The 19,481-nt window shown below is 54.7% G+C and overlaps 1 protein-coding gene across 1 annotated transcript in view; it reads left to right on the forward strand.

Annotated features, from left to right (window-relative positions):
- Positions 1-661: 661 nt before the first annotated feature.
- Positions 662-19,481, forward strand: part of LOC139586835 (1-phosphatidylinositol 4,5-bisphosphate phosphodiesterase beta-3-like) — a gene marked incomplete at its 5' end in the record, with an annotated part of 32,561 nt that continues 13,741 nt past the window's right edge. The window contains 28 exon segments of the mRNA XM_071420489.1: positions 662-799; positions 1,557-1,684; positions 2,591-2,624; positions 2,626-2,645; positions 2,763-2,838; positions 3,776-3,815; positions 3,818-3,875; positions 5,392-5,485; positions 5,487-5,559; positions 6,712-6,858; positions 7,596-7,690; positions 7,692-7,754; positions 9,000-9,082; positions 9,959-10,043; positions 10,582-10,690; positions 11,705-11,767; positions 12,423-12,493; positions 13,188-13,284; positions 13,867-13,951; positions 14,569-14,693; positions 14,879-15,033; positions 16,073-16,234; positions 16,639-16,738; positions 17,089-17,193; positions 17,834-17,925; positions 18,411-18,522; positions 18,616-18,651; positions 19,271-19,403. Of these exon segments, the coding sequence (XP_071276590.1) occupies positions 662-799; positions 1,557-1,684; positions 2,591-2,624; positions 2,626-2,645; positions 2,763-2,838; positions 3,776-3,815; positions 3,818-3,875; positions 5,392-5,485; positions 5,487-5,559; positions 6,712-6,858; positions 7,596-7,690; positions 7,692-7,754; positions 9,000-9,082; positions 9,959-10,043; positions 10,582-10,690; positions 11,705-11,767; positions 12,423-12,493; positions 13,188-13,284; positions 13,867-13,951; positions 14,569-14,693; positions 14,879-15,033; positions 16,073-16,234; positions 16,639-16,738; positions 17,089-17,193; positions 17,834-17,925; positions 18,411-18,522; positions 18,616-18,651; positions 19,271-19,403 (2,579 nt within the window).

The raw sequence follows: 19,481 nt of genomic DNA on the forward strand, positions 1-19,481 counted from the left end.
TGACACAGGACCCCCGCGCCAGGGCGCCCTCAGTTTTGGGGCGCCCGGGGGTATTTTGGGCCCATTTTTGACCCGTTTTTTCCCGTTTTTGGCCCATTTTGGGGTTCCCTATTGCAGGACCCCCGCACCAGGGCCGCCCTCAGTTTCGGGGTGCCCAGGGGTATTTTGGGCCCATTTTTCACCGTTTTTTACCCGTTTTTCACCCGTTTTTCACCCGTTTTTGGCCCATTTTGGGGCTCTGTGACACAGGACCCCCACACCAGAGCTGCCCTCAGTTTCGGGGGGCCCGGGGGTATTTTGGGCCCATTTTTTCACCCATTTTTTACCCATTTTTGGCCCATTTTGGGGCTCTGTGACACAGGACCCCCGCACCAGGGCCGCGCTCAGTTTCGGGGAATTTTGGCCCCATTTTTCACCCGTTTTTACCCATTTTTGGCCCATTTTGGGGTTCCCTATTGCAGGACCCCCGCACCAGGGCCGCCCTCAGTTTCGGGGGGCCCGGGGGTATTTTGGGCCTGTTTTTCACCCGTTTTTCACCCATTTTGGGGCTCTGTGACACAGGACCCCCGCACCAGGGCCGCGCTCAGTTTCGGGGTATTTTTTACCCATTTTTGACCCGTTTTTTCCCGTTTTTGGCCCATTTTGGGGCTCTGTGACACAGGACCCCCGCACCAGGGCCGCCCTCAGTTTCGGGGGGCCCGGGGTCCCCCTCCCAGCGCCTCCTGACCGTGGTGCACGGCCCGACCTCGTCACCCTCGGCTTCCTCAACCTGGTGGCCGTGCAGGACGGCGAGGCCCAGGTGGGCTGGGGGTTCTGGGGTGAATTTGGGTGAATTTGGGGTGAATTTGGGGTGGATTTGGGGTGAATTTGGGGCGTTTGGGAGACCCGGGTGCGGTTTCGGGACGGTTTTAAAGAAAATTTTCGGGGTTTGGAACCTCTGGGGGTGATTTTGGGCGATTTCAGGGCATTTTGGGGGGGACCCAGGGGTGGTTTTGGGGGGGTCTGGGTGCCAAATTTAGGGGGATTTGTGGGGGGGGACTGGGGGGTTTTGGGGGGATTTTGGGGGGATTTGGGAAGGGTTGGGGGTGCTGAGACCACCCTGGGTGTGGGAGGGATTTTGGGGGGATTTTGGGGGGAATTTGGGGTTTTTTTTGGGGGGTTTTTGGGGGGTTTGGGGTGGTTTTTTTAGGGGGGGTTTGGGGGGGAATTTTGGGTTTTTTTGAGGGTTTTTTTGGGGGAGATTTTTGGGGGGGAATTTGGGTTTTTTTGGGGTGTTTTTGGGGGGGAATTTGGGTTTTTTGGGGTGTTTTTGGGGGGGAATTTGGGGCTTTTTTGGGGGGTTTTTGGGGGAGATTTTTGGGGGGGAATTTGGGGTTTTTTTGGGGTGTTTTTTAGGGGGGTTGGGGTGGTTTTTTTGGGGGGGTTTTGGGGTGGTTTTTTGGGGTGTTTTTGGGGGGATTTTTAGGGGGAATTTGGGGTTTTTTGGGGGGGATTTTGGGGGGGGAATTTGGGGTTTTTTGGGGGGGGTTTTGGGGGGGGGGAATTTGGGGTTTTTTTTGGGAGGTTTTTGGGGTGTTCTGGTCCCCAAACTGGGGCGTGGCAGGTGTGGAACAGAGGAGCTGTTCCGGTTGGCCACGAACATCCTGGCCCGGAATCCATCCCGGAACACGCTGCTCAGGAAGGCGTGGGGTACCCCCAAAATCACCCCAGAATCACCCAAAACCAGCCCAAAACCAGCCCAAAACCAGCCCAAAACCAGCCCCAAAATCACCCCAAAACCAGCCCAAAATCACCCCAAAACCACCCCAAAATCACCCCAAAACCAGCCCAAAATCACCCCAAAACCAGCCCCAAAACCAGCCCGGAACCAGCCCAAAATCACCCCCAAACCAGCCCAAAATCAGCCCAAAACCAGCCCAAAACCAGCCCAAAACCTGCCCCAAAACCAGCCCAAAACCAGCCCAAAACCAGCCCTGGAACCGCCCCAGAATCATCCCACAAAATCACCCCGGAATCAACCCAAATCATCCCCGAAACTCTCAGAACTGCCTCAAAATCAGCCCAAAAAGTCGCCCCCCAAGTCTCTCACAAAATTCCTCTCAAAACCCTCCCTAATTCTGCAAAAACCACCCCAAAAATCTCCTTAAAATCCCTCAAAATCCTGCCGGAAATTTCCTGAAAATTGCCCCAAATCTCCTCAGAATCCCCACAGGAGCCACCCCAAAATCCCTCCCCAAATCCCCCTGAAAAATGACCCAAAATCCTCCCCAAAATCCTCCCCAAAATCCTCCCCAAAAATCACCCAAAAATTTCTCTAAAATCACCCCCGAATCCTCCCTGAAATCCTTCCCAAAAACCCCTCGGAATTCGCTCAGAATCCTCCCCAAAAATCTTCCCAAAATCCCCCCCAAAAATTCCCCTAAAATTTGCCTGAGTCTTGCCGAAATCACCCCAAAACCCCAAAAAACCCCAAAAAACCCCAATGTCCCAAATGCCCCAAATCCCCAAAACGCACCCAAATCGAAAACTTCCCCAAATTTTCACTGAAATCCCCCAAATTCCCCCAAATTCCCCAAATTCCCCATCCCAGGTACACGAAGCTGACGCTGCAGCTGAACCCGGACGGGCCGGATCCCGGTCAAGAAGTGAGAGAACCCCGAAAATTTCGGGATTTTTTTCCCCCAAACCTTGGGGGACCCCTCCCCGAATTTGGGGTGGTTTTTTTTGGGTCCCCATCCCGAAATTTTGGGTTTTTTTGGCAGCATCCTGAAGATGTTCTCGGCCGACAAGAAAAGGGCGGAGGCGGCGCTGGAGTCCTGCGGGCTGGGCTGCGGCCGGGTGGGCCAAAAAATGGGGAAAGACAAAATTTGGGGGGTCCCAAAAAATTGGGGATCCAAAATTTGGGATCCTGATAAAATTGGGGAGGGGGGTCCCAAAAAATGGGGGCGGTCCCAAAAAATGGGGGCGGTCCCAAAAAATGGGGGGGGTCCCACAATTGGAGAGGGCAGGGTCTCGAAAAAATTGGGGAATCCCAAAATTTGGGATCCTCATAAAATTGGGGAGGGGGTCCCAAAAAATGGGGAGGGTCCCAAAAAATGGGGGGGTCCCAAAATTTGGGAGGGGGGGGGTCTCAAAAAATTGGGGGATCCCAAAATTTGGGATCCTGATAAACTGGGGGGGGGTCCCAAAAAATGGGGGCGGTCCCAAAAAATGGGGGGGTTCCACAATTGGGGAGGGGGGGGGTCTCAAAAAAATTGGGGAATCCCAAAATTTGGGATCCTGATAAAATTGGGGAGGGGGGTCCCAAAAATTGTGGGGGGTCCCAAAAAATGGGGGCGGTCCCAAAAAATGGGGGCGGTCCCAAAAAATGGGGGGCGGTCCCAAAAAATGGGAGGGTCCCACAATTGGGGAGGGTGGGGTCTTAAAAAAATTTTAAAAATTGAGGATTCTGAAAGTGGGATCCCGAAATGGGGGATCCGAAAAATTTGGGATCTGTAAAAAAAACCGGGGGAACCCCAAAACTGGGGGTGCTGAAAATTTGGGGTCCCCCCAAAAAAAACGGGGAGGAATCCCAAATCCAAGGGTGCCAGAAAATGGGGGGCCCTAAAATTTGGGGTGCCCAAAAAAATCGGGATCCCAAAAATTGCAAGGGTTTTGGAGCTGGTTTTTGGGGTTTTTGGGGGGTGATTTTGGGGATTTTGTGGTTCTGGGGTTTTTGGGTTGTTGTTGGGGGGGGTTTGGGGGGGGTGATTTTTGGGGTTTTTGGGGTCCCCAGGGCGCCGCCATCCCCCTGGAGCTGTTCCCATTCGAGACCTTCTGGAGTTTCTGAGCAAACTCTGCCTGAGGCCGGAGCTGGACAAGATCCTGCTGGAGATGTGAGACCCCAAAAATCCCCAAAATCCCTGCCCAAAACCCCCCCAAAAAACCATCCCCTAAAATCCCCCCCAAAATCCCCCCCAAAATCCCCCAAAATCCCCCCAAAATCCTCCCCAAAATCCCCCCCAAAATCCCCCCCAAAATCCCACCCAAAATCCCACCCCAAAATCCCCCCAAAATCCTCCCCAAAATCCCCCCCAAAATCCCCCCCAAATCCCCACAAAATCCCCCAAAATCCCCCCAAAATCCTCCCAAAATCCCCCCCAAAATCCCCCCCAAAACCCCCCAAATCCCCCCAAAATCCCCCCAAAATCCCCCCCAAAATCCCCCAAAATCCCCCCCCAAAATCCCCCCCAAAATCCCCCCCAAAATCCCCCCCAAAATCCCCACAAAATCCTCCCAAAATCCCCCCAAAATCCCCCCAAAATCCCCCCCAAAATCCCCCCAAAATCCCCCCAAAATCCCCCCAAAATCCCCCCCCAAAATCCTCCCAAAATCCCCCAAAATCCCCCCAAAATCCCCCCCAAAATCCCCCCCAAAATCCTCCCCAAAACCCCAGGATTTGTTTGGGGATTTGTTCTGGTTTTGGGGCCGTTCCCGTGCTGATTTTTGGGGTGGTTTGGGGGTTTTGGCTGGTTTATTGTGGGTTTTGGGGTGGTTTTTGGTCTGGTTTTTTGGGGTGAATTTGCTGTTTTTTTCGTGGTGAATTTGCTGTTTTCTGGGGTGAATTTGTTGGTTTTTTGGGGTAAATTTGGGTGAATGTGTTGTTTTTCAGGGTGAATTTGCTGGTTTTGGGGTGAATCTGTTGGTTTTTTGGGGTGAATTTGCTGGTTTTGGTGTGAATTGCTGTTTTTGGGGTGAATTTGTTGTGGTTTTCGGGGTGAATTTGCTGTTTTGTGGGGTGAATTTTTGGTTTTTTGGTGTGAATTCGCTGTTTTTGGTGTGAATTCGCTGTTTTTCGTGGTGAATTTTTGGTTTTTTGGTGTGAATTTGCTGTTTTCGGTGTGAATTTTTGGTTTTTTGTTGTGAATTTGCTGTTTTTTGGTGTGAATTCGCTGTTTTTGGTGTGAATTTTTGTTTTTTTTGGTGTGAATTTTTGGGTTTTGTGTGAATTTGCTCTTTTTTGTTGTGATTTTTTGGTGTGAATTTGCTGTTTTCGGTGTGAATTTTTGCTTTTTTGGTGTGAATTTTTGGTTTTTTGGTGTGAATTTTTGGTTTTTGGGGTGTGAATTTGCTGTTTTTTGGTGTGAATTTGCTGTTTTCGGTGTGAATTCGCTGTCTTCGGTGTGAATTTTTGTTTTTTTCGGTCGTGAATTTTTGTTTTTTCGGGTGTGAATCTGCTGTTTTCGGTGTGACTTTTTGTTTTTTTGGGTGTGAATTTTTGTTTTTTTCGGTTGTGAATTTTTGTTTTTTTCGGTCGTGAATTTTTGTTTTTTCGTTGTGAATCTGCTGTTTTCGGTGTGACTTTTTGTTTTTTTCGGTGTGAATTTTTGGTTTTTTGGGTTGTTTGGCAGCGGGGCGGCGGGGGAAGCCGTACGTGAGCCGGGAGCAGCTGCGGGATTTCATCAACTCCCGGCAGAGAGACCCCAGACTCAACGAGGTCCTGTTCCCCCCCCCTGGACCCCGCGGGTGCTCAGGCCCTGATTGAGCGCTATGAACCCAACAGCACCTTCAGGGAGAGGGGTACGGGGGGTTTGGGGCGAAATCCGGGGATTTTGGGGCATTTGGGGGAGTTTGGGGTGATTTGGGGCAGTTTTGGGGCTCCTGTTCCCCCCCCTGGACCCCGCGGGTGCTCAGGCCCTGATTGAGCGCTATGAACCCAACAGCACCTTCAGGGAGAGGGGGTACGGGGATTTTGGGGCGAAATCCGGGGATTTTGGGGCATTTGGGGGAGTTTGGGGTGATTTGGGGCAGTTTTGTGTCAGTTTGGGGGTGATTTGGGGCAGTTTTGGGGCTCCTGTTCCCCCCCCCTGGACCCCGCGGGTGCTCAGGCCCTGATTGAGCGCTATGAACCCAACAGCACCTTCAGGGAGAGGGGTACGGGGATTTGGGGGTGAAATCCGGGGATTTTGGGGCATTTGGGTGAGTTTGGGGCGGTTTGGGGCGATTTGGGGCAGTTTTGGGGCTCCTGTTCCCCCCCCTGGACCCCGCGGGTGCTCAGGCCCTGATTGAGTGCTATGAGCCCAACAGCACCTTCAGGGAGAGGGGTACGGGGGGTTTGGGGTGAAATACGGGGATTTTGGGGCATTTGGGGCAGTTTTTGGGGCAGTTTGGGGTGATTTGGGGCAGTTTTGGGGTTGGTTTTGGGGGGTGATTTTGGGGTGAATTTGGGGTGATTTTGGGTGTATTTTGGGGGTGATTTTGGGGTGGTTTTGGGTGTATTTTTGGGGGTGATTTTGGGGTGATTTTGGATGTATTTTGGGGGTGATTTTGGGGTGATTTTGGGCGATTTTGGGGGGTGATTTTGGGGTGATTTTGGGTGTATTTTGGGGGTGATTTTGGGGTGGATTTTGGGGTTGGTTTGGGGTTGGTTTTGGGGTGAATTTGGGGTGATTTTGGGTGTATTTTGGGGGTGATTTTGGGGTGATTTTGGGCGGTTTTGGGCCAGGCCAGCTGTCCCTCGAGGGGCAGTTTTGGGGGGTGATTTTGGGGTGATTTTGGGCGGTTTTGGGCCAGGCCAGCTGTCCCTCGAGGGGAGGTTTTGGGGTTGGTTTGGGGGGTGATTTTTGGGGTGATTTTGGGCGGTTTTGGGCCAGGCCAGCTGTCCCTCGAGGGGGTGGTTTTGGGTGTATTTTGGGGGTGATTTTGGGGTGATTTTGGGCGGTTTTGGGCCAGGCCAGCTGTCCCTCGAGGGCTTTTGCCGGTACCTGGGCGGGGACGAGAACGGGATCGTGCCCCTGGAGACGCTGGGGCTGCACCAGGACATGACCCAGCCCCTGTCCAGCTACTTCATCAACTCCTCCCACAACACCTACCTGACAGGTACCCCCGAAAAATGCACCCCAAAAAACCCCAAAACGCAAAAAAACCCCAAAAATCCACCCCAAAAAATGCCTGAACTGGAAAAAAAAACAAAAAACCCGAAAAAACCCCAAAAAAAACCCAAAAAACTGCATCCCAAACCCACCCCAGCTCCTCCCACAACACCCACCTGACAGGTACCCCCTGGGAAATGCACCCCAAAAAACCCCAAAATGCAAAAAGCCCCGAAAATCTACCCCAAAAATACGCCTGAATGGAAAAAAACCCAAAAAAACCCCAAAAAACTCCAAAAAACCCCAAAAAAAACCCCAAAACATCCAAAAATCACACCCTAAAAACCCCAAACCCAACCCCAAACCCCTGAGGGGTCTCTGGGCTGGTTTTGGGGCTCAATCCCCAAATTTTGGGTCTCTGGGTGGGGTTTTGGTGTGGAAATTGGGGTTTTTGGGGTTTTTGCGGGTTTTCTCTATCTCAGCCGTACCTAATGGGATTTTTTCGGGGTTTTTTGTGTTTCCCCCATACCCGATGTGATTTTTCTGTTTTTTGGGGTGTCTCCCTCCCAGCGGGGCAGCTCATGGGGCTCTCCTCGGCCGAGATGGGATTTTTTTGGGTGTTTTTTGGTGTATTTGGGGTTTTTCTCTATCTCAGCCGTACCTAATGGGATTTTTTTGGGGTTTTTTGTGTTTCCCCCATACCCGATGTGATTTTCCTGTTTTTTGGGGTGTCTCCCTCCCAGCGGGGGCAGCTCACAGGGCTCTCCTCGGCCGAGATGTACCGGCAGGTGCTGCTCAGCGGCTGCCGCTGCGTGGAGCTCGACTGCTGGCAGGGCCGGCCCCCCGGAGGAGGAGCCGCTGGTGACGCACGGCTTCACCATGACCACCGAGGTGCCCTTCAGGGTGAGCCAAAAACATCGAAATTCGCCCCAAAACTGCCCCAAGAACGCCCTGAAACCACCCCAAAAACCGCCTCAAAAACTGCCCCAAAACCACCCCAAAAACTGCCCCCAAAACTGCCCCAAAACCCCTCAGCCACGGCTTCACCATGACCACCGAGGGTGCCCTTCAGGGTGAGCCAGAACTGCCGAAATTCACCCCAAAACTGCCCCAAAAACCGCCCCAAAAACCGCCCCAAAACCGCCTCAAAAACTGCCCCAAAACTGCCCCAAAACCTGCCCCAAAACTGCCCCAAAACTGCCCCAAAAACTGTCCCAAAACCGCCCCAAAAACTGCCCCAAAACCCCCCAGCCACGGCTTCACCATGACCACCGAGGTGCCCTTCAGGGTGAGCCAAAAACATCGAAATTCGCCCCAAAACTGCCCCAAGAACGCCCTGAAACCACCCCAAAAACACCCCAAAAACTGCCCCAAAACCACCGCAAAAACCGTCCCAAAAACCGCTTCAAAAACTGCCCCAAAACCGCCTCAAAAACTGCCCCAAAACCGCCTCAAAAACTGCCCCAAAACTGCCCCAAAACTGCCCCAAAAACTGCCCCAAAACCGCCTCAAAAACTGCCCCAAAATACTGCCCCAAAACTGCCCCAAAACTGCCCCAAAACTGCCCCAAAACTGCCCCAAAACCGCCTCAAAAACTGCCCCAAAAACTGCCCCAAAACTGCCCCAAAACTGCCCCAAAACCCCCCAGCCATGGCTTCACCATGACCACTGAGGTGCCCTTCAGGGTGAGCCAAAACTGCCAAAATTCACCCCAAAACCGCCTCAAAAACTGCCTCAAAACCGCCCTAAAAACACCCCAAAAACCACCCCAAAAACTGCCCCAAAAACTGCCCCAAAAACTGCCCCAAAACCGCCCCAAAACCGCCCCAGAACTGCCCCAAAACCACCCCAAAAACTGCCCCAAAACCACCGCAAAAAACTGCCCCAAAAACGCCCCAAAACCGCCCCAAAGCCACCCCAAAAACTGCCCAGCCACGGCTTCACCATGACCACCGAGGTGCCCTTCAGGATGAGCCAAAAACATCGAAATTCGCCCCAAAACTGCCCCAAAAAAGCCCTGAAACCGCCCCAAGAACTGTCCCAAAACCGCCCCAAAATCTGCCCCAAAACCACCCCAAAAACTGCCCCAAAACCGCCCCAAAACTGCCCCAAAACCGCCCCAAAAGCCCCAAACCCCTCCCGTGGCAGGAGGTGATCGAGGCCATCGCCGAAAGCGCCTTCAAGACGTCGCCGTTCCCGGTGATCCTGAGCTTCGAGAACCACGTGGACTCGTGAGCAAAAAACCCCAAAAAACCCCAAAAAAACCCCAAAAAACCCAAAAACCCCAAACCCTAAAACACCCCAAAACACCCCGAAAAAACCCAAAAATCCCAATGCCCCAAAACCCCCAAAAAAACCCCAAAACCCCGGTGATCCTGAGCTTCGAGAACCACGTGGACTCGTGAGCCAAAAACCCCAAAAAACCCCAAAAATCCCAAAAATCCCAATGCCCCAAAACCCCCAAAAATCCCCAAAAAATCCCCCAAAAAACCCCGGTGATCCTGAGCTTCGAGAACCACGTGGACTCGTGAGCCAAAAAAACCCCAAAAAAACCCCAAAAAACCCTAAAAAAACCCCAAAACCCCACCCAAGAACACCATGGGGACCCCAAAAACCCGACCCCAAAATCCCCCAGGTTTGGGGTGGTTTTTTGGGGGGTTTTTTGGGGTTTTTGGGGTGGTTTTGGGGGATTTTGGGGGCAGTTTTTTGGGGGGTTTTGGGGGTTTTTGGGGGTGGTCTTTGGGGGGGTTCTTGGGAGATTATGGGGGCAATTTTTTGGGGAGTTTTGGGGCAGTTTTTGGGGGTTTTTGGGGTGGTTTTTGGGGGGTTTTGGGGCAGTTTTTGGGGGTTTTTGGGGTGGTTTTTGGGGGGTTTTGGGGCAGTTTTTGGGGTGTTTTTTGGGGGGTTTTTGGGGCAGTTTTTGGGGTGTTTTTTGGGGGGTTTTGGGGCAGTTTTTGGGGTGTTTTTTGGGGGGTTTTGGGGCAGTTTTTTGGGGTGGTTTTTGGGGGGTTTTGTGGCAGTTTTTGGGGTGTTTTTGGGGGGTTTTTGGGGCGGTTTTTGGAGCATTTGGGGTCAGGATCCGGGGCTCAGGCCCCCGAACCCCGCAGGGCGCGGCAGCAGGCGAAGATGGCCGAGTGCTGCCGGAGCATCCTCGGCGCCGCGCTGCTCACGGAGCCCCTGGACAAGTACCCGGTGGGTCTGGGGCGAAAATGGGGGAATTCGGGCAATTCCGGGGGTTTGGGGCGAAAACGGGGGAATTCGGGCAAATCTGGGGGGAAAACAGGGGAATTCGGGCAAATCTGGGGTGAAAACGGGGGAATTCGGGCAAATCTGGGGGGTTTGGGGGCAAAACGGGGGAATTTGGGCAAATCCGGGGGTTTGGGGGGAAAACGGGGGAATTTGGGCAAATCTGGGGGGTTTGGGGCGAAAACGGGGGAATTCGGGCAAATCCAGGGGGGAAAACGGGGGAATTCGGGCAAATCCGGGGGTTTGGGGTGAAAACGGGGGAATTTGGGCAAATCCGGGGGGTTTGGGTTGATTTTCGGGGTTTTTGGTGCAGCTGGAGCCGGGGATTTGGGGTGGTTTTAGGGGTGGTTTTTGGGGTGGTTTTAGGGTTGATTTTGGGTTGATTTTGGGGGTTTTTGGTGCAGCTGGAGCCCGGGGGTTTGGGGTGGTTTTAGGGGTGGTTTTAGGGTTGATTTTGGGTTGGTTTTGGGGGTTTTTGGCGCAGCTGGAGCCCGGGACGCCCCTGCCCAGCCCCCAGGAGCTGCTGGGCCGGATCCTCATCAAGAACAAGAAACGGCGCCCGGGGGGGGCCCCGCCGCGCCCCAAAAACAGCGGTAAAACACCCAAAAAATAACCCAAAATAACCCCAAAAATACCCCAAAATAACCCCAAAATAACCCCAAAAACACCCCAAAACACCCCAAAATAACCCCAAAAACATCCCCGCCCCAAAAACAGCGGTAAAACACCCAAAAAATAACCCAAAATAACCCCAAAAATAACCCCAAATCCACTCTAAAACCACCCTGAAATACCCCAGAAACATCCCCACCTCAAAAACAGCAGTAAAACAACCCAAAAACACCCCAAAAACACCCCAAAACTTCCTAATATACTCCAAAACATCCCTGCCCCAAAAACAGCGGCAAAACACCCAAAAATACCCCAAAATACCCCAAAATACCCCAAAAACATCCTAAAATACCCCAAAAACAGCCCCGCCCCAAAACCAGTGGTAAAACACCCCAAAATACCCCAAAATACCCCCAAAATACCCCAATTCCACCCCAAAACCAGCCCAAAAAACCCCAAATCCACCCCAAAATCACCCAAATCCTCCCTAAAAAGCAAATTGAAATACTCAAATCCACCCCAAATCCACTCCCTCGCCCTAAAACCACCCAAACCTCCCTCAAATCCCCCAAATCCATCCCCTAAAAAGCCCCAAATCCCAAAATCCCCCAAATCCCCCAAATCCCCCAAATCCCTCCCCTAAAAAGCCCCAAATCCCAAAATCCCCCCAAACCTCCCCCAAATCCATCCCCTAAAAACCCTAAATCCCAAAATCCCCCCCCAAATCCCCAAAATCCCCCAAATCCCCCAAATCCATCCCCTAAAAAGCCCCAAATCCCAAAATTCCCCCAAAATCCCCCCAAATCCCTCCCTTAAAAACCCTAAATCCCAAAATCCCCCAAAATTCCCCCAAATCCCTCCCCTAAAAAGCCCCAAATCCCAAAATCCCCCCAAATCCCTCCCCTAAAAACCCTAAATCCCAAAATCCCCCCAAAATCCCCCAAATTGCCCCAAATCTGCCCCAGAATGGCCCCAACCCCCCCTGTGCCCCCCAGGCCCCCCCGAGCCCGGGGTCCCCTCTGGGGACGAGCGGGGGGCGCAGCCCCGGAAACCCCTGGGTGAGTTTGGGGATTTTTGGGGATTTTCGGGGATTTTTGGGGATTTTTGCGGATTTTGGGGTTTTTTTTTGGGTTTTTTGGGTGGATTTTTGGGGGGGTTTCTGGGTTTTTTGGGGGGTTTGGGGTTGGTTTTTTTTTGGTTTTTCTTTTGGGGCATTTTGGGGCTCTCGGGGTCGTTCTGGGGTGGTTTTGGGGTGGATTTTTGGGGATTTGGGGGTGGTTTTGGGGGTGATTTTGGGGGTGTTTGGGGGTGGATTTTGGGGGTTATTTTGGGGTTGTTTTGAGTGATTTTGGGGTGATTTTGGGGGTGATTTTGGGGGTGATTTTGGGGTTCTTTGTGGGTGGATTTTTGGGTGATTTTTGGGTGATTTTGGGGTGATTTTGGGGATGTTTTTGGGGTGATTTCGAGGTGATTTTGGGGTGATTTTGAGGGTGATTTTGGGGTGATTTTGGGGTGATTTTGGGGATGTTTTTGGGGTGATTTTGGGGTGATTTTGGGGGTGATTTTGAGGTGATTTTGGGGGTGATTCTGGGGATGTTTTTGGGGTGATTTTGGGGTTGATTTTGGGGTGATTTTGGGGATGTTTTTGGGGGTGATTTTGGGGTGATTTTGTGTTGATTTTGGGGTGATTTTGGGGTGTTTTGGGTCCCCCAGAGCGCGAGGCCGACAGCGAGGATGAGGAGGAGGAGGAGCCCCTGGAGATGAAGAAGCCAACGACGGACGAGGTTTGGGGATTTTGGGGTTCCCAGGGGGGATTTTTGGGGGGTTTGGGGTTTTTTCCTGCCTGTTTTTGGGGTCTGGGGTGTTCCTGGGTGGGGGTTTTGGAGTTTTTGGGGTTTTGGGTGTTTCTGGCGTTCCTGGGGTTGCATTTTTGGGGTTTTTGGTGTTTTTGGGGGTGCATTTTGGGGGTTTTTGGGGTTTTCAGTGTTCCTGGGGGTGCATTTTTGGGGTTTTTGGGGTTTTTGGTGTTTTTGGGCTTCCTGGGGGTGCATTTTCGGGGTTTTTGGTGTTTCTGGCGTTCCCGGGGTTGCATTTTCAGGATTTTTGGGTTTTGGGGGTTACATTTCCGGGGTTTTTGGGTTTTTGGGGTTACATTTTGGGGGTTTTTGGTGTTTTTGGGGTTACATTTCGGGGTTTTTGGTGGTTTTGGGGTTGCATTTTCGGTGTTTTTGGGTTTTTGGGGTTACATTTTCGGTGTTTTTGTGTTTTTGGGGTTACATTTCCGGGGTTTTCGGGTTTTTGGGGTTACATTTTTGGGGTTTTGGTGTTTTTGGGGTTACATTTCCGGGTTTTTTGGTGTTTTTGGGGTTACATTTCGGGGGTTTTTGGGGTTTTTGGGGTTTTCGTGGTTTTTGGGGTTACATTCCGGGTTTTTCGGGTGTTTCCCCCGTTTGTGCCCACGGTGGCCGCTCCGTGCAGGGCACGGCGGGCAGCGAGGTCACGGCCACCGAGGCCATGTCCACCCTGGTCACCTACGTGGAGCCCGTCAAGTTCAAATCCTTCCAGGCCGCCCAGAGTGAGGATCCGGGGCAAATTCGGGGAATTCGGGGGGATCTGGGGGGATTTGGGGCCATTTGGGGCCATTTGGAGGGAATGTGGGGGGAATTTGGGGGGGATTTGGGGAATTTTGGGGTCATTTTGGGGGCATTTGGGGGGATTTAGGAGCCGTTTCGGGGGAATTTTGGAGGGAGTTTGGGGGAAATTTGGGGTCTGGGGAGGATTGGAGGGAATTCGGGGGCTGAAATTTGGGAGGTCTGGGGGGTCCTGGGACTGATTTTGGGTTGATTTTGCGTTGATTTGGGGGGTTTGGAGCTGATTTTGGGGTTGATTTGGGGGGTTTGGGGTTGATTTGGGGTGAATTTTGGGTGGATTTGGGGTTTGGGGTCGATTTGGGGTGAATTTTGGTGTTTTGGGAGCTGATTTTTGTGGTTCGGGAGTTTGGGGTTTATTTTGGGTGGGTTTGGGGGTTTTGGGGTTGATTTTGGGTGGGTTTGGGGGGTTTTGGGGTTGATTTTCAGGTGGTTTTTTGGGGCTTTGGGGTTGGTCCTGAGCGGGTTTGGGTTTTTGGGGTGAATCTGGGGCTTTTTGGGGCTCCCAGAGCGCAACAGGAGCTTCGAGATGTCGTCGTTCGTGGAGACCAAGGGGCTGGAGCAGCTCACCAAGAGCCCCCTCGAGTTCGTCGAGTATCCAAAAACGGCCAAAACCGGCCCAAAACCAACCCAAAAACGGCCCCAAAAACGGCCCAAAAAGTGCCCCAAAATGGCCCAAAAATGGCCCAACAACGGCCCAAAAACGGCCCCAAAAACAGCCCCCAAAATGGCCCCAAAACCGGGGCTTTTTGGGGCCTTTTGGGGAATTTGGGGCATTTGGGGGGAATTTTGGGCTCAGTTTAGGAGGTTTTGGGTTTCTGGGTGGGTTTTGGGGTGGATTCTCAGGGTTTTTGGGGTTCCCAGGTGTGCCCAGGTGTCCTGGGGGTGGATTTAGGGTTTCTGCGTGGGTTTTGGGGTGGGTTTTGGGTTGGGTTTTGGGGTTTTTGGGGTTTTTGGGGGTTTTTGGGGTTTCAGGGTGCCCAGGTGTGCTCAGGTGTCCTTGGGGTGGGTTTTGGGTGGGTTTTGGGTTGGATTTTTGGGGTTTTTGGGGGGTTTCAGGGTGCCCAGGTGTGCCCAGGTGTCCTTGGGGTGGGTTTGGGGTTTTGGGTGGATTTTGGGTGTGTTTTGGGTTAGGATTTTGGGGTTTTTGGGGTTTCAGGGTGCCCAGGTGCCCCCAGGTGTGCCCAGGTGTGCCCTTGACCCCAGCCCAGGTACAACAAGCGCCAGCTGAGCCGGGTGTACCCCAAGGGCACCCGCGTGGACTCCTCCAACTTCCACCCCCAGCTCTTCTGGAACGCCGGCGTGCAGATGGCAGCGCTCAACTTCCAGAGCCTGGGTGAGCACCTGGGGACACCTGGGGACACCTGGGCACACCCAGACACACCTGGGGCACACCTGGGGCACACCTGGGCACACCTGGGGCACACCTGGACACACCTGGGACACACCTGGGCACACCTGGGCACACCCGGTCACACCCCAGTCACACTGGCCACGCCCCTCCCTGTCCCCCCGTGCCAGACGTGCCCCTGCAGCTGAACCTGGCGCTGTTCGAGGCCAACGCCGGCTCGGGGTTCCTGCTCAAGCCGGAGCCGCTGCGGCGCCCGGACAAAGCCTTCGACCCCTTCGTGGAGCAGCGGCTGGACGGGATCGTGGCCAACACCCTCAGCGTGCAGGTGAGCCTGGGATGCACCTGGGGGCACCTGGGGAACCCCAGAACTCACCTGGGACTGACACCCAGCCAGGAAACCCCACAAAACCCCCAAAATGTGGGACCATGCGGGATCGTGGCCAACACCCTCAGCGTGCAGGTGAGCCTGGGATACACCTGGGGGCACCTGGGGGCACCTGGGATACACCTGGGGAACCCCAGAAACCCCCAGAACTCACCTGGGGCTGAGACCCAGCCAGGAAACCCCACAAAAACCCCACAAAAACCCCACGAAAACCCCACGAAAACCCCACAAATGCGGGATCGTGGCCAACACCCTCAGCGTGCAGGTGAGCCTGGGATGCACCTGGGCACACCTGGGCACACCTGGGCACACCTGGGGAACCCCAGAAACCCCCAGAACTGACCCAGAACTGACCCAGAACCGAGAAACCCCCAAAACCCCACAAAAACCCCACAAAATCCCCACAGGTGGAACCCCCTGGCCCCGGTTTTGGGGTTTTTGGGTTTCTCTCTCTGGTTTTGGGGTGAATCTGGGAGGTTTTGGGGTTCTTGGCATTTCTGGGCTCGGTTTTGGGGTCAGATTCAGGGGTTTTGGGGTTTTCCCCAGGTTTTGTCGGGTCAGTTCCTGTCCAACCGTCGCTGTGGGGTTTTTGGGTTTTTTGGGGTATTTCTGTGGGGTTTTTTTGGTTTTTTGGGTAATTTTTGGGTTTTCCCCAGGTTCTCTCAGGTCAGTTCCTGTCCCACCGTTGCCGTGGGGTTTTTTTCAGTTTTTTGGGTAATTTTGGGTGTTTTTCCCAGGTTCTCTCGGGTCAGTTCCTGTCTGACCATCACTGTGGGGTTTTTGGGTTTTTTGGGGTATTTCGGCGGGTTTTTTTTCAGTTTTTTGGGTAATTTTTGGGTTTTCCCAGGTTCTCTCGGGTCAGTTTCTCTCCGACCGCCGCTGTGGGGTTTTTGGGTTTTTGGGGTATTTCAGTGGGATTTTGGGGTATTTCGGCGGGGTTTTTTTCAGTTTTTTGGGTAATTTTGGGTGTTTTTCCCAGGTTCTCTCGGGTCAGTTCCTCTCTGACCGTCGCTGTGGGGTTTTCGTGGAGCTCGAGGTGTTCGGGCTCCCCGTGGACACGCGGCGCCGCTGCCGCACCCGCACCTGCCAGGGCAACCCCTTCAACCCCGTGTGGGACGAGGAGCCCCTGGTGCTGCACAAGGTACGGCCGGGGGGGAACCTGCCCGGGTTTGGGCTGAGAAACGGGGATTTGGGGGCAGAAACGGCCCAGGTGTGCCCCTGGTGCTGCTGGGGGAGCTCAGGGTGTGCCCAGGTGTGCCCAGGTGTGCCCAGGTGTGCCCCTGGTGCTGCTGGGGGAGCTCAGGGCGTGCCAGGTGTGCCCAGGTGTGCCCAGGTGTGCCCAGGTGTGCCCCTGGTGCTGCTGGGGGAGCTCAGGGTGTGCCCAGGTGTGCCCAGGTGTGCCCAGGTGTGCCCAGGTGTGCCCTGTCCCCAGGTGGTGCTCCCGGCCCTGCACACAGGTGGCACTGGGGTGTTATTGGGGTGTCCCAGGTGTGCCCAGGTGTGCCCAGGTGTGCCCAGGTGTGCCAGGTGTGTCCCTGTCCCCAGGTGGTGCTCCCGGCCTTGGCCTCCCTGCGCGTGGCCGCCTACGAGGAGGGCGGGCGGCTCCTGGGCCAGCGGGTGCTGCCCGTGGCCACCCTGCGCTCAGGTGAGACGGGGGGGGGACAGGTGAGGGGACTGGGACAGGTGAGGGGGGGACAGGTGAGACAGGGGAGGGGACACAGGTGAGACGGGGAAGGGGACTGGGGGGGCCTGGGGGTCCCAGCCCCATTTGGCCCCTCTGGGGTTCCAGTTTTGGGAGGTCCCCATTTTGGGGCGGGGTCTCTGATTTGGGGCGGGGTCTCTGATCGGGGCGGGGTCTGTTTTGGGGCGGGGTCTCTAATTTGGGGCGGGGTCTCTGATCTGGGCGGGGTCTCTGATCAGGGCGGGGTCTGTTTTGGGGCGGGGTCTGTTTTGGGGCGGGGTCTCTAATTTGGGGCGGGGTCTCCCCTCCCCCAGGGTACCATTACGTTCCCCTGCGCAGCGACTGCAACCAACCCCTGCTGCTGCCGGCGCTGCTGCTGCTGACCCGGGCCAGCGACCACGTGCCCGAGGGGCACCAAGGTAACAACGACACACCTGGGCACAGAAACACACACCTGGGGCATTAACACACACCTGGGGGATAAACACACACCTGGGCGCACCTGGGCACACCTGGGCACACCTGGGGACACCTGGGGACACACCTGGGCCATTAACACACACCTGGGCACAGCTGGGCACACCCCTGGGCTGGTAACACACCTGGGGGGACACGTGAAGTTTCTCCCCATTTTCAGGGTTTCCTCCCCCGTTTTGGGGGCTTTTTTCTCCCCCATTTCTGGGGGGCTCTCTCCGTTTTTGCCCCCCTGACCCCATTTTTGCCCCATTTTTGTCCCCTGACCCCGTTTTTGCCCCCCTGACCCCATTTTTGCTCCATTTTTGCCCGCTGACCCCGTTTTTGCCCATTTTTCCCCGTTTTTGCCCATTTTTGCCTGCTGACCCCGTTTTTCCCCGTTCTTGCCCTGGTTTTGCCCGTTTTTCCCCGTTTTTGCCCCGTTTTTGCCCATTTTTGCCTGCTGACCCCATTTTTGCCCATTTTTGCCCGTTTTTACCCATTTTTGCCCGTTTTCCCCATTTTTCCCCATTTTTGCCCCGTTTTCGCCCATTTTTGCCCGTTTTTGCCCATTTTTCCCCGTTTTTTCCCCGTTTCTGCCCGCAGACGTGGCCGAGGCCCTGAGCAATCCCATCCGGCACCTGACGCTGCTGGACCGGCGGCAGCGGCGCCTGCGGGCGCTGCTGGGGGACCCCGAGGTGAGGCCCCAAAATTGGGGGGGGGGCCCAAAAATGGGGGGGGACCCAAAAATGGGGGGGGGGTCCTGAAATCCAGGGGGGTCCCAAAATCTGGGGGTTTGGGGAGGATTTTGGGGTGTTCTGGGGAGGATTTGGGGGATTTTGGGGTTTCCAAGGGGATTTGGGAGCTCCCAGGTGGTTCTGGGGGGGTTCCCAGCTGTTTTGGGGGGTTCCCAGGTGTATTTGGGGGGGTCCCAGGTGAATTTTGGGGGGGTTCCCAGCTGTTTTGGGGGAGTTCCCAGCTGTTTTTGGGGGGTTCCCAGGTATTTTTGGGGGGTCCCAGCTGTTTTTGGGGGGTTCCCAGCTGTTTTTGGGGGGTTCCCAGCTGTTTTTTGGGGTTCCCAGCTGTTTTTGGGGGGTTCCCAGGTATTTTTGGGGGTTCCCAGCTGTTTTTTGGGGGTTCCCAGGAGTTTTTGGGGTCCCTGACCCCCCCTCTCCCCCCCCAGGACGCCCCCGAGCGGCCCCGGCCGAGCCCGGGGGGGTCCCAGGATTTGGGGGGCCCCTCCCCCCCCCCCGAGCCCCGCGCCCCTCCCCCCCCCGGCCCCGCCCCCAGCCCAGGTAAGTTGGGGGGGGGGGGTGGGGGACCCCAAAATCCCCAAAATTCCCAAAATCCCCAAAATCCGCTGAGTTTTGGTGTCCCCCCCCTCCCAGGGCAGCGCGGGGACCTCATCGCCTCCGTCCTCACAGGTACCCCCAAAAACCCCCAAAACCGGGGGGATTCACCCCAAAATCCCCCCCGGGACCCCCCAAACCCCCCGTGGGGGTCCCCAAAACCGGGAGGGGTGGGTGGGGGTGTCCCCTGAAACCCCAAAAAGCCCAAAATCCCCCCAAAAAAGCCCAAAAACCCCAAAATCCCCCCAAAACCTCAAAAAACCCAAAAAAGCCCAAAAACCCCAAAATCCCTCAAAAAGCCCAAAAAAGCCCAAAAACCCCCCAAAACCCCAAAATCCCCCCAAAACCTCAAAAAACCCAAAAAAGCCCAAAAACCCCAAAATCCCTCAAAAAGCCCAAAAAAGCCCAAAAAGCCCAAAATCCCCCCAAAACCTCAAAAAAGCTCAAAAACCCCAAAACTCCCCAACATCCTCCAAAAACCACAAAATCCCCAAAATCCCCCCAAACCCCAAAATCTCCAAAATCCCCCCAAAACCCCCCAAATCCCCAGGCCGGGCTCACCTGGGCCAGGTGTGATCCCCGGTTTGGGGTTTTTGGGGCGCCCCCGAGGCCCGGGTGGGTTTTGGGGTTTTTTGGGGTTTTTTTTGGGGTTTTTGGGGTTTTTGGGGGCCCCCGGTGATTTTGGGGTGCCCAGAGGTGGCCCCGGAGCCGCTGGAGGCGCTGAGGCAGCACCGGGGGTACCTGAAGCTGCTGCAGAGGCACCGCAGGGACCTGGAGAGGCTGAGGAAGAAACACCTGAGGAGGCTCCTGGCCCTGCACAGGAAGAGGTGAGGCCCAAAATCCCCGAAATTCACCCCAAAAATCACCCCAAAATCACCCCAAACACCTGAGGAGGCTCCTGGCCC

Source organism: Agelaius tricolor, unplaced genomic scaffold, assembly GCF_023055355.1.
Source record: "Agelaius tricolor isolate 1412-34295 unplaced genomic scaffold, bAgeTri1.0.p SCAF_145, whole genome shotgun sequence".
In the NCBI taxonomy this organism is placed as follows: Eukaryota; Metazoa; Chordata; class Aves; order Passeriformes; family Icteridae; genus Agelaius; species Agelaius tricolor.